The sequence below is a fragment of the Odocoileus virginianus genome, unplaced genomic scaffold (assembly GCF_023699985.2).
Source record: "Odocoileus virginianus isolate 20LAN1187 ecotype Illinois unplaced genomic scaffold, Ovbor_1.2 Unplaced_Scaffold_7, whole genome shotgun sequence".
Taxonomy (NCBI): Eukaryota; Metazoa; Chordata; class Mammalia; order Artiodactyla; family Cervidae; genus Odocoileus; species Odocoileus virginianus.
The window spans coordinates 20363-32925 of record NW_027224269.1 but is presented as its reverse complement, the minus strand read 5'-3'; the positions used below and the strand labels follow the sequence as shown (position 1 = coordinate 32925).

The following is a 12563-nucleotide window of genomic DNA, read 5'->3' as shown; positions in this document are numbered from 1 at the left end:
AATTACACTCCCTATACCAGATTCCCAGTCTCTCTGAGACCTGAGTGTCAGGAAATGCAGCATATGTTCATCCACCCTATGTCCTCCCAGAGCCCACTCTGCTCTGGGGTTCAGGGTCCCCTCAGTCCTCCCTCAGCATCCTCACCTTGACCCTCCAAAGAACTAAGATCTTCCCCTCTGCCCAGTTGAGGCCCTGCCCCTTCTGACAGTTGCCTAATGTATCTGAGACACAGATGCGGAAGTCAGAACAGGCTGCCAAGTGCTCATCCCACCACCAGGGTGGCCCAGGGCTGACAGCAGGGGTAGGGATCTGTGGGGTTCCTTATATCCTCCCTCAGGGACCTCATCTTGAGCCCTGGCAGATCTGGGGATGCCCCTTGTGTTGACCAGAGGTAGGACCCTCACATCAAGGCTCAGGGAGCACAGAGGGTGGATGAGCACATGCTGCATTTCCTGGCATCCAGGTCTCAGAGAAACTGGGGACCTGGGAGAGGGGGCGTGTCCTCAGGTGAGCAGAGGGAAGAAGCCCAGCTCCTCTAGGGTTTCAAGATGAGGACCTTGAGGGAGGACTGAGGGGATCCTGGACCCAAGTCAGAGGAGACCTAAAAGAAGCCTGTAGCTGCTATTGGTCCTTGGCGATCCTGGGGTAGGATGAGCCTAACATGCATGGTCTCACTTCCTGACATCCAGGTCTCAGACTGGGGACCTGGTGCAGAAGGCAGACTTCCGGACACCTGGGATTCAGACTGGAGACCTGGTATGGGGGCGGACTTCCTGTTATCCGGGTCTCAGACTGGGGACCTCGCATATGGGGCAGAGCCTCAGGGGAGCTGATTCCCAGGTCCTGCAAGGTGTCAAATTGAGGACCCTGAGGAGGGACTAGAGGACACTGGACCCTAATCAGAGGAGACCTCAGAGAAGCCCATCTCTTTTTTCAGTCCAGGGCAACCGTGGGGGCAGGATGAGCGCCACAGGCATGCAGCTGACTTCCTGACATCCGGGTCTTCAAGAGACTGGGGTCCTGGTATAAGGGGCGGGGCTTCAGTTGCGGAGAGGCAAGAATCCAGGTCCTGCGCGGAGGCAAGGTGAGGTGCCTGAAGGAGGACTGAGGGGTCCCTGCGGGAGGACCGACAGAACCCCACAGATCCCCACCCCTGTAGTTGGCTCTGGAAGCCCTTGGGGTAAAGAAAAGCATACTCGGCCTGTCTGACTTCCTGGCATGCCGGTCTCAGAGAGACTGAGGACCTCGTGAGAGCTGCAGGGTCTCAAAATGGCGGACCGGACAGTCCCGGGTGCTGCTGAAGTCCAGGCTCCACGCGAGGAAGGACTGAGGCGGTTAGACCCCCAACACGAAGGGAGGGATCCTGGCCCTTGTGGGGGCTCTTGGAGGTCTTAGATCGGGGTGAGCAGGGTGAGAGGGTTTTTGACATCTGGCTTAAGTACCTTGGGATGTGAGGTTTTTGGGCGGAGGGCAGAGGCTTCTGGCTGGCAGAGGCTGGACTCCCCGGACTGAGCAGATGCCTGCCCAGTGGTCAGTGCTTGGAGGCCAGGTGGGACATGAGGAGCAGCTGAGGACCAAGCATCTCCCCAGCCTAGAACCCCCGAGAGGCCCTGGGCAGGTGTGGCCACATGTGGGGCCCCTCAGTGCTTTCTGTACAGACACGGATCTTGTTCTGAGTTACCCTGCAGACCCCCAAAGGGGAGGGTCCAGGCCGTGCCAGGGGGAAGGGGAGAACTACAAGGGAGCCCCGGGGGGACTTCCCACCCCACAACTGGGGGCCCTCACAGAGTCCACCCCTCCTTCCAGCACAAAAGACCCAGGGCTGTACCACACTCTACCCCTAAGGTGTCCCCATAATTTCTCTCACAGGAGCTCCAGGGCCCAGGAGGCAAAGGCGGAGGTCTGAGGCCCATGTCCTGAGGTCAGAGAGCAGAGGAGGTCCAGGCAGTATCAGGAGTGAAGGTGAGGAGGGTGCCCTGAGTGGGGCTCCCCATCCCAGAATAGAGGGGACCCCAGAAGGCCCTAATTGCCCCCACTCTGTCAGTGCTAGAAATCTCGGGCTGTGCTGACTTTACCCTGGGGAGCCACTTCACTTCTTCCTTCAGGTAGCCAGGGGACTGGCCACCCAGGATAAGCACCCCTGTGAGGTCTGAGTGAACCCCTCAAAGGGAGACCTGTAACTGGCCTATATCAGACTGCCAGGGCCTCCTGTGGGTTCTAGCCTGGGGAGATGCTTGGTCCTCAGCTGCTCCTCATGTCCTGCCTGGCCTCTATGCACTGACCACAGGGGCAGTGCAGTTCTCAGCCCAGGCCATTCACACGCCCTCCTCCCCTAAGCCCCGTGGTCCCCATCTGTCCCCCTGTCTCACTCCTATCGGGTTTGATCACAGGCATCATGCTCCTGATGGAGATGAGTGAGCTGAGCAAGCCTGAGGAAGACCTTCAGGGCCCAGGCAAGGCCCAGGGCCCAGTGGAGGTGCAGCTCTTGGAGGCTGAGGTGGGGGAAGCTGCATCCCCCTCAGCCTCCTCCCCCACAGTGTCCTCCTCAGCCCCTGGGGAGGCCTTGCCCCAGGAAGCTCTGAAGGAGATGATAACTAACCTGATGAACTTCCTGCTCCTCAAGTATCGAGCCAAGGAACAGACCTCCCAGGCAGAAATGTTGGAGAAGGTCCTCAAGGATAACCAGGAGCACTTCCCGGTGATCTTCAGACAAGCCTCGGAGTGCCTGCAGCTGGTCTTTGGCGTGGAGGTGACGGTGGTATACCCCAGGGTGGACACCTACGCTATGATCCCTGCCCTGGGCCTCACCTGTGATGTGATGCTGAGCGGTGGGCAGGGCCTGCCCAAGGCCGGCCTCCTGGTGCTGGTCCTCAGCCTGATCATGAGGAATGGAGACCCCACCCCTGAGGAGGTGGTCTGGGGAGCACTCAGCAGGATGGGGGTGTGTGTTGGGAGGGAGCACTCCATCTTTGGGGAGCCCAAGGAGCTGCTGTCCCAAGTGTGGGTGCAGGAGGGATACCTGGAGTACCGGCAGGTGCCTGACAGTGATCCTGCTCACTACAAGTTCCTGTGGGGTCCCCGGGCCTATGCAGAGACCAGCAAGTGGAAAGTCATGGCATTTGTGCTCAGGGTCAGACAAAGGGCTTGAAGGTCCTTCCTGCTCCAGTTTGCAGAGGCTGCAAGGGAGGAGGAAGGACAAGGAGGCCTGAGCCAGAGCAGCAGCCAGATTGATCCTTCCCTCTGTGATTGAAGAGGGGGTAGTCAGCCTTCTCAGAAGAGAGGGCCCAGGCCAGTTGGGGGAACCAGTGTGTAGTGTCTTTGAGTTCCTGTTCCTTATGATGACAGGCAGATTCATTTGTTTCCTTTAGAAAATTGTCAAGCTTGAATTGTTTTAATGGAAGCCTAAATAAACTTCAGTGTCTCAGCTTTGTGAATGACATTGATCATAATGTGTTTATGCTTACCCGGTTGAAGAACAAAAGTTTTGCTGTTTTATAAAAGAGATTGGGAAGTTTTCCATTTTGTTTTGTGGTCCTGAACAGAATACAATGGAATTGGAATTAGGACTGTTTTGGAAACGTGAGCTTACTGAGCAGTAGTATTGATGGGGGAAGAATTAGATGATAAAAGTAATTGTAGTGAATTCATGCTTTTGCCCTTCTTGTGTGCCATTCTCCAAAACTAAATGATCTCTGTTTATTTGGATTTGCCTGGGTTATTTAAGAAAGTAGCAGACAGTTCATCTGAGCTCCCTGTTCACTGGCACATTTATTCCGAAGACCTTTATGGAGCCTCTGCTCTGTGGAAGGCCGTGTTAGCAGTGGGGACAGTAGGAGAAGCAGAACACCCCCCACACCTAGAGCGATGGTGTAGGAGCTGCAGTCACATGAGGAAGATGGAGAGATGTCTTCTAGTCCCACACAACAAGGCAACACAAGGGGTGGTGGGGCTCCAGGAGGAGCACTCAAGTGTCAGTGCCTGAGCCAGGGCTGTTTGGGGCTTTGGAAAGCTGGGTTCCTTCTGTGGGAGGTGATCATGATGAGGCTGGTTGGTGGCAGCCCTCAGACTTACAGGCAATGTGTGATGAGGTTGATGGGAAGGTCTGAAATAAATCATTACTGTGAGGTGTCCTTTTGCATCTTGGATAAAGCCCAGAGAGATCTCTTTCTGAGGCAGGAAGGAAGGGGTTCTTCCTGGCCCTTGAAGCATTGCTGTTGACCACAGGGGCAAAGGAGGTGTTTTCTACCACTGCCCCACCATCTGCTCAGAATCCTGGAGAAATGTGAATGTTGCTTTGAAGTATGGCCCTGTATTCCCTACACTAGCCATCCTCTCTGCCCTGGGAAAGCTGATTACCAAGTACATTTAAATGACAATTTATTTTGTCATCTGGACTTTATTTTGGCCAGTTGTGAGCATGTTCTAGATTTCAGTGGGAAGAAATGTGTGAAGAGAAGCTGCAAATGTGGACAGGACATGCTGGGTGACTGGAATCGTGGGAACAAGCTTTGCAGCTGGGAAAGACACTGTTCCCTACCCTCAAGCACACACAACGCCCAAACTGAATAATATATCCTCCAAGAGGAAAACACTCAGAGCAGCAATTTTGACTGGTTTTCTATTCTGTTTCCTGTTGAGCTGCCAATCAAGCTGAGGTGTCTTGAAAACAAAAAAATTTCCAGAGGAAAGAGGGACAGTCTGCGATCTGAATAACACTAGAAATAAGTACTCACCAGTAAAGATGTAACATCTGCCACCCTCCCTGGGTTCAGGCAGGTTGAGAAGTGTGGAGGCAACAGAGGAACTCACAGGTTAACGCTGTGCCTGGCATCAAAAGGCAGGAGCGACTTCCGGGCCTAATGAGGTGGTGAGGTCACTGCAGTGAGGGGTGCAGATGGGTGGAGGGGGCTGAAGGGGCAGCTTTCCCTGCTGAATGCCAGAGAACAACGGGAACAGATGTGATTCTAGTCACATATGTGGCACCTGCCAGATAGTCAGTGGACACTTGGAAAAGGTGGAGAATTTCAAGACCCATGTGACCTACTCAGACTCTCCTCTCCAAAACAAAGGAGATTTTGTCATTATAAATTCTAACCACTGTTCTTTGTTGAGCATCTGCTAGGCAGTGTGGAATTGAAGAGGTGTCAGGTGTTCAGTCACCTTTGTCTTCCTCTCCCCCTGTACACATGGGGACACGAACCTGCCAGGCCTCTTCACTTAGGAATGGTCATGTGATGGCCTGTAGCCAATGAATTTTAAGCAGAAGCATTTTTGTCAGGACCATTTGTTTTGAAGGGACACAGGCCCAGGGGGTTAATCCTCAAGCCAGGACAACACACAGACACAGACCACTCCGAGCATGGTTCCTCTCCCAGAGACTAAAGTCCTGCACCTCTGACCTTTGAGAGAGGCTGCCCCACAGGGAGCTGGCTACAGGAATTCCTCCTGCCACACCCACAGTCACACTCCCCCTGCCCCCCCTGAGCTGCACTGTCAGCCCCCTTGGGGCTGTGCTCAGTCTCCATCAGGAGGGCAGCAGCCAGCTGCCAAAATTCCCTGTTGGGGTTGGAGACATCTTACTCGTGGGGCCCAGTCCCGAGGCCACCCAGCCCTGCTTCCCACAGCATCCCCTCTCCCCCGTAACCTGGTCTTGGGATTTGTCCTGCTGCCTCCCACTCAGAGCCACTTAGGCCCTGGTCCTGATGACTTCATGTGTGTATCTTTATCTGGAAGTCCCAAGGTAGTGAGAGAGTCAATTCCTAGGCAGGTTGATAAGAAGTCTAGGGGTCCCCATGGAGAGAGGGGTCTGGAATTCTCAAGGAGGAAGAAAGGACAAACTTTTTTTTCCCCCTCTACATTCCTTAGGATTATATAACAATAATGTATCCTGCTTGAGGACAGTCTCTAAAAAAAAACCTTCTGGCTAATTCTGTTATCTCAAATTGTAAATTATGGGAGTAGGTCTGGTGAGGTCTTTACAACCTCCAGACATTCTTTTGATTCACTGTAATAACTAATTTGAGAGTATATAATTCCAGTGCTAAGACTAGCAAGGGGGTACTCTTTCTACTCCCTTCTGAAAACTATGTCAGAAGTTTTCTCTATCTCCTTTATACTTTAATAAAACTTTATTACACAAAACTCTGAGTGATCCAGCCTTGTCTCTGGCCCCGGATTGAATTCTTCTCCTCCGGAGGCCAAGAACCCTAGCGTCTTTGTGTGATTCAGCAACAACCTTTCAGTAGCATCCCTTTCCACGGTGCTTCAGGTGGAGCTGGCAGGACTTGACACAGCGTCTGGGCAATATCATCGTGGCTCAGTAGTATTCATTGCCATAGAAGTGCAGGGCACATGTCTATGATCCTGAAGTGTATTAGACCATTCCCTGTGGAATACCATATGTTGGAGGAAACTCAGAGTCTTGTGAATGTGACTGTGAGGTCCTAGCTTTTGAGCCTGAGTGTGAGAGGCAGAGGGTTGTCTGATCAGCCATCCACAGATCCACAGAGCTAGCTAGGAGCCAGTCAGGCCGTTTGAGCAGAGGAAAGGCTCTAGCAGATGGCAAGGTTGGTACCCAGGACATTCTCCTAGGTTTGAGAGGCACCAGACTCCAATGAGAATTTGGAAAGTAACCAGGTCCCAGGGGTGCAGGCTTCAAAGAGGGTTGGCCGCCCCATAGAGGTGGAAACAGTGAGCCTCTGGAGATCCCATTTGACCTGGCTGGGAGAGGGAAGGGGGAGCAGATGCCACTGCAGGTGAGCTGCTGCCCTGGCCTCCATGAGGACATCCATGCTCTGGGGCCAATTCCTGGACCACAGCCCCAGGGGACACTCCAGGATGGATACATGACAGCTATCATAACAGGTACTCCTCATGCGCCTTATTGAACATGACTGCTAGGTTTGGTTGGGTTCTTGCTCTGGGTACATAAGAACCTCAGGCCTTTGGCTGCTAGGGGGCCCAAACTGCCCCCCCCAACCGACTTATATGGAGGTCATTTCCAGGATCCAGCATCTTCAGCAGCAGTCTCTGTGTAGAAACACACCACCATGTTCCCAAGCTGATCTTGCCCAGGGCATCACAGATTTTGGACTGGTGCCATCCCTGGCTTAAGGATTCTCAGTGAATGTTCTGCTCCTTTGTGAAGTCCCTGTGTTTCCTCATGGCTTCCCTAGAGGCTCAGTGTTAAAGAATCTGCCTGAAATGTGGGAGACACAGGTTCGATCCCTGGGTGGGAAGATACTCTCGAGGAGAAAATGGCAGGCCATTCCAGTATTCTTGCCTGGGAAATCCCATGGACAGAGGAGCCAGGGGCAGGGTGGTGGCTACAGTCCATAGGGTGGCAAAGAGTCAGACACCACTGAGCGACTGAGCATGCTGAGATGTACACCAAGCTAAAGATTTGCTCTGAACCGTTGTATCTTTGACAAGACACTGGCCCCTTCCTGGATCTTGACAGACTTCTGTGGCAAATAACACTGGCAGACGTCTTAAAGTGGTTTTTGAGCAAGTACAGGGTTCCAGGTCTACACCTGGCCTCGGTTAGTGGCTCTTGCCATATCCAGGCAAAACATCTATGAGTTTGGATCAGGGCAGTGTTTGTGGGGCTTGAGAAAAATTGGATCCAGAGATGTTTCTGTGGTGGAAGAGGCCTGGTTAGTTTATTATATGGGACTGGAGGTTAAGGGAGAGGAAAAGCTGAAGATAATTTAGGAAGGGTTGTTTCACCTTTACAGGTTCCCAGTGCTTGTGTTTGGTTTCCATTCTATTTCCTTTTTTAACATACTCAGCATCTTTTGCCGTAAGTTTCCTTGTCTTTTTTATTTTGAAACTGTCAGTAGACTTTATTTTGACCTTTTCCTTTGTAATCCTTTAAGATTTGAATAATATTTGTGAAAATAGTGGAATTCTCATATGCCCTCACCCAGTTTCCCCTATTCCTAATATCTTACATTAATATGATACATTTATTACAAGAAATGAGGAAGTATTGGTGCATTATTTATTGTCAACTAAAGCCCATACTTTACTCAGATTTTTATAGGTTTTACCCACTCCAGGATCCTGGCGAGGAAACCACCCTAAGATTTAGTTGTAATGTCTCCTTGGGTTCCTCTTAGCTTTAACATTTCTTTATTTTCGATGGTCTTGACAGTTTTGAAGAGTACTCAGTAGATGCTTTGTACAGTGTCCTTTAATTAGAATTTGCCTGATATTTTACTCGTGCCTAGTCTGGAGAAGGAAATGGCAACCCACTTCAGTATTCTTGCCTAGAGAATCCCAAGGACGGGAGCCTGGTGGGCTGCCATCTATGGGCTCGCACAGAGTTGTACATGACTGATGCGACTTAGCAGCAGCAGCAGTCTGGGGTTATGAGTTTGGGGGAGGAATATTACAGATGTTAAATCCCATTCTCAGCACATCATATCAAGTGTATATACTATTAGCACAATTGACCACTGATGGTGCTCTCATTGATCATCTGGCTGAGGTAGTGCTTGTCATGTGTCTATGCAATAAAGTGATTGTTTATGCCCCCTTTCCAGCCTGTCCTCTTTGGAAGAAAGTCACGATGTGCAGTCCATGCTTCAGGGGTGGGGAGTTGTGCTCCACTTTGTAGAAGTGAGAGTGTCTGCATAAACTGGAATCTTTCTCAGTGGGAGATTTGTCTATCCTTGTTTGTGTAATTAAGAAATCGTTTATTTTTCTCAGTATGGACTCATGGTATTTATACTGCACTTTGGGTTAAAATCCAATACAACTTTATATACTTTTATTTTCAAATTGTTCTCAGATTGGCTATTGGGAGTTCTTCCTGTCAGCTCCCTTTGTATATACCTTTGTCATACCCCTGAAATGTTGCTTCCTTTTTTGAAATTTTTTGAGCACTTTTTTTTTTCACACCCTACAAAGATGCTCCAGGCTCATTTTCCATCTTTCCTGTCCCAATTCTAGAATCATAAGTTTTTCCATGGAGCCCTTGTTCCTTTTATTGTCAAATGATATTGACAAAACTCGATCTGTACACTAAGTGTGCTCATTGATACTTAAGGGTCTTTGGTTCTGTGACCTCTTGGTGGTCAGAGCAAAGAATTGTATGTGTACTTCCTATCCTGTGTTTATTTATAGATCTAGAAATATTTTAGATGGTAATGATTTCATATATATGATACCGAAAACAGAGTCAAAAAAAGGAAAGACATAAATAAATTGGACCTCATTAAAAAAAAAAAAAAACTATGTGCATCAGAGAATACAATCAAGGAAGCTACCATATGATCCAGCAATTCCACTTCTGAGTGTATAATCAGAAGGAAATGAAAATAGGATATCAAAAAGATATCTTCACTCCTACATTTATTGCAGCATTGTTCACAATATCCAAAATATGGATACAACCTAAGTGTCTGTCAGTGTATGAATGGATAAAGAAGATGCAACATATTCAATATACAGCCATGTGAGAGAAGGAAATCCTGCCATTTGCAACAACTTGGAAGGAGCTTGAGGGCATTATGCTAAGTAAAATAAGTGAGACAGAAAAAGATAAATACAGTTTGTTATCACTTACATGTGGAGTCCAAAAAGGACAAACTGGGACTTCCCTGGCAGTCCAGTGGCTAAGACTCCACACTTCCAATGCAGGGAGCATGGATTTGATCCCTGGTTTCAGAGCTAAGATCCCACATGCTTAGCAGCAGGGCCAAAAATTTAAAAAAATAAATAAAAATAAATTGTAAAAGTAAAATGGTCAGAGAAACAGAGAAGAGAGTGATGTTTACTAAGAATTAGGAGATGGGCAAATAGGGAGAGATTGTTCACAGGGTACTAGCCCCCACTTATAATACTAACAAGTTTGGGATCCAGTGTACAGCAGGATGCTTATAGCTCACAATTCTGTATCAAATACTTGACTATTGCTAAGAGAGTAGAACCTCTATGTTCTCACCACAAAAAAGAAATGTGACAAGATGGAGGTGGTAGCTAATACTATGTCAGTGATCATTTCACCATTTATAAATGTATCATATCAACATGGCAAGATTTTTGCTTGAACTCCATCCCTCCTTGCTAGTTTCCCTCCTTGCTTATTTTCTAGTGGAGTAAACCTCACTGCAATTGTAGTGTCATTCACCCATGTGATGCTTCCAGATTTCAGCAAGAAACAGTTTTCAGTGTGAGTGAAATTTTAAACATCTCATAGGCGATGCTGTCTCTTCTGGCTCCGATACAGCATCCACATGACACTCTGGAAACCATTCTGCAGATCAGAATCCTTTTCTGCTTGTTTCAGTTTTTTAAAGTTGGCATCTATATAATCTCATACTTTTCTAATTTCAAATTCCCTTGCTTTCCCTGACTGAAAAGTAGGAACACCTATTGGAACTAGAGGACACCTATAGGTTAAGAATTCTTTCCTGGTTCGACCATTTATACAAAGCATCACCTCTCCCCCCACACACAGAGAACAGTGTGAGTCCATTTCCCAGCTTTGACAGTAATCACCACACAGTGAAGTTTAGTAAACACCAAGTGTTTACTATGGGTGCAGCTACCCTCCATCCAGCATCTGTGCTGTCACTGCAGCCTTCTCTCAAGGGACAAGGAGGCCCCCTCCTGAGTGAGGAGACACCCCGGAACAGATGGTCCCATAGAATGCAACTCTACCATTACTGGGGACCCCAAGCCGGGCTGTCAGGCTAAGAACCCCTCTACCACGCCCACTTTCTCAGTGAACTCGGAGAGCCAGAGATTTGGTCTGTGGGGTGCAGTCTCAGATGGGCAGAGGGAGGGGCCCACGTGCTGTGGAGACTCGAGGTGAGGACCAGAGGAGACTGAGGGTCCCCAGGGGGTGCATGTGCTGCCCTCCTGACAACCGTGGGGAATCACGGGGTGTGGCATCCAGATGTGACGCTACAGATTCCTCTGAGAAAGAAGTGAGGGCCTGGGTCACAGACTTCGGGTTCAGGTCAGCAGGGTGAAGGAGCCCAGCCATGCTAGGAGTCAAGGTAGCACCCTGGGGGCAGGGGGCTCTGGGGCCCCAGGACATACAGGTCGTCACTGCTTTCAGCCTTGGAAGACTCTGGCAGGGTTGTGGGAATGAGTCCCCCACCCCCGGTTTCCCTCTCGGGTGTACTGGCTCGACAGGGCCTGGGTCTCTATGGGAAGTAAAATCAGGGGGGTAGAGGGCAGTGCCAAGACTAGCTGAGAGTCAAGTTGAAGAACACAGGAGAGGCTGAGTGACTCCCGGGACATCATCTCAGCTCTTGGCATCCTCAACCACTGAGAAGCCCTGGGCTTGTAATGGCCACAGCCTCCTCCTGGGGCCTCAAGGCAGTGAGGCCCTTCTGTGAGGGTCTGGTCTCTGCTGAGGACTTTGGCATCCCAGGATCTGCCAAGGCTCAGGATGAGGACCCAGAGGGAGAACACAGGTGACCCCACAGTTCCACTCTTCTACTGCCAGCCCTGGGCATCCCTGGCGTTGGGATGAGCACTTGGCAGCGTGTCCTGACTTCTGCATCAGGGTCTCAGAGAGACTGGGGACCTAGGATAAGGGGTGGGGTCTCATGTGGGCAGAGGGGAGGGTCCAGGTCCCCATGGGACTCAAAGGGTGTACACTGATGGAGGACTTGGGAGATCCTGGACCCCAATCAGAGGGGACCCCACAGACCCCCACCCACTACATTTGGGTGGTCTGGGAGGTATTGGTGTGGAATTAGTGTTCTAGGCTGATCCCGACTTTTGGAATTCCAGGTCTCAGAGAGACTATGGACCTGGTTAAGAGGAATGGGGCCTCGTTTGGGGAGAGGAGAGAATCTGAGGTCCTACCCAGAGGCAAAGTGAGGTGCCTGAGGGAGGACTGAGGGGACCCCAGAAAAGCCCATCCCTGCTGTCGGTCCTGAGAGACCCTGGGATATGATGACCACAACACACATGGTCTGACTTCCTGACATCCGGGTCTCAGACTGGGGACCTGTACAGAGGGCAGAGTTCCTGACATCTGGGTCTCAGACTTGGGTCCTGGTATAGGAGGCCGAGTTCCTGACATCTGGGTCTCAGACTGGGGTCCTGCTATAGGAGGCCGAGTTCCTGACATCTGGGTCTCAGACTGGGGTCCTAGTACAGTGGGCAGACATCCTGACATCTGGGTCTCAGAGAGACTGAGGTGCTGGTGTGAGGAGCAGGGCCTCAGTTGGGGAAAGGATGGAGCACAGGTCCTAGCTGGAGTAAAGGTGAGGAGCCTGAGGGAGGAGTGAGGGGAGCTGGACCCCAGAACAGGGGGACCCGGGTTGTCCCCAGGCGGTAAGATCACGTGCAGCATATCCTGACATCCAGGCCTCAGAGTGCCTCGGGACCTTGTGAGAGTGGCGGGGTCAAAGTGGCAGACGGGAAAATCCCTGGTCCTGCCTGGAGCCCAGGCTCCATGCGAAAAAAGACTGAGGCGGTTGGACTCCAAGGCAGGGAGGTTTGCGAGCCTTGTGTGGCGGGTCTCAGAGGCCCCAGAGCGGGGTGAGCAGGGTGAGTAGTTTATTCACCTATAGCGTTGGGGCCTCGGGAGGTG

General features: G+C 50.6%; 1 protein-coding gene across 1 annotated transcript; it reads left to right on the top strand.

The window, feature by feature from the left end:
* Nucleotides 1-2402: 2402 nt before the first annotated feature.
* Nucleotides 2403-3149, top strand: LOC110145872 (melanoma-associated antigen 9-like). The gene has a single exon (XM_020906366.2). It carries the CDS (start codon nucleotides 2406-2408, stop codon nucleotides 3147-3149), a length of 744 nt encoding a protein of 247 aa, XP_020762025.2. The 5' UTR covers nucleotides 2403-2405.
* Nucleotides 3150-12563: the final 9414 nt, after the last annotated feature.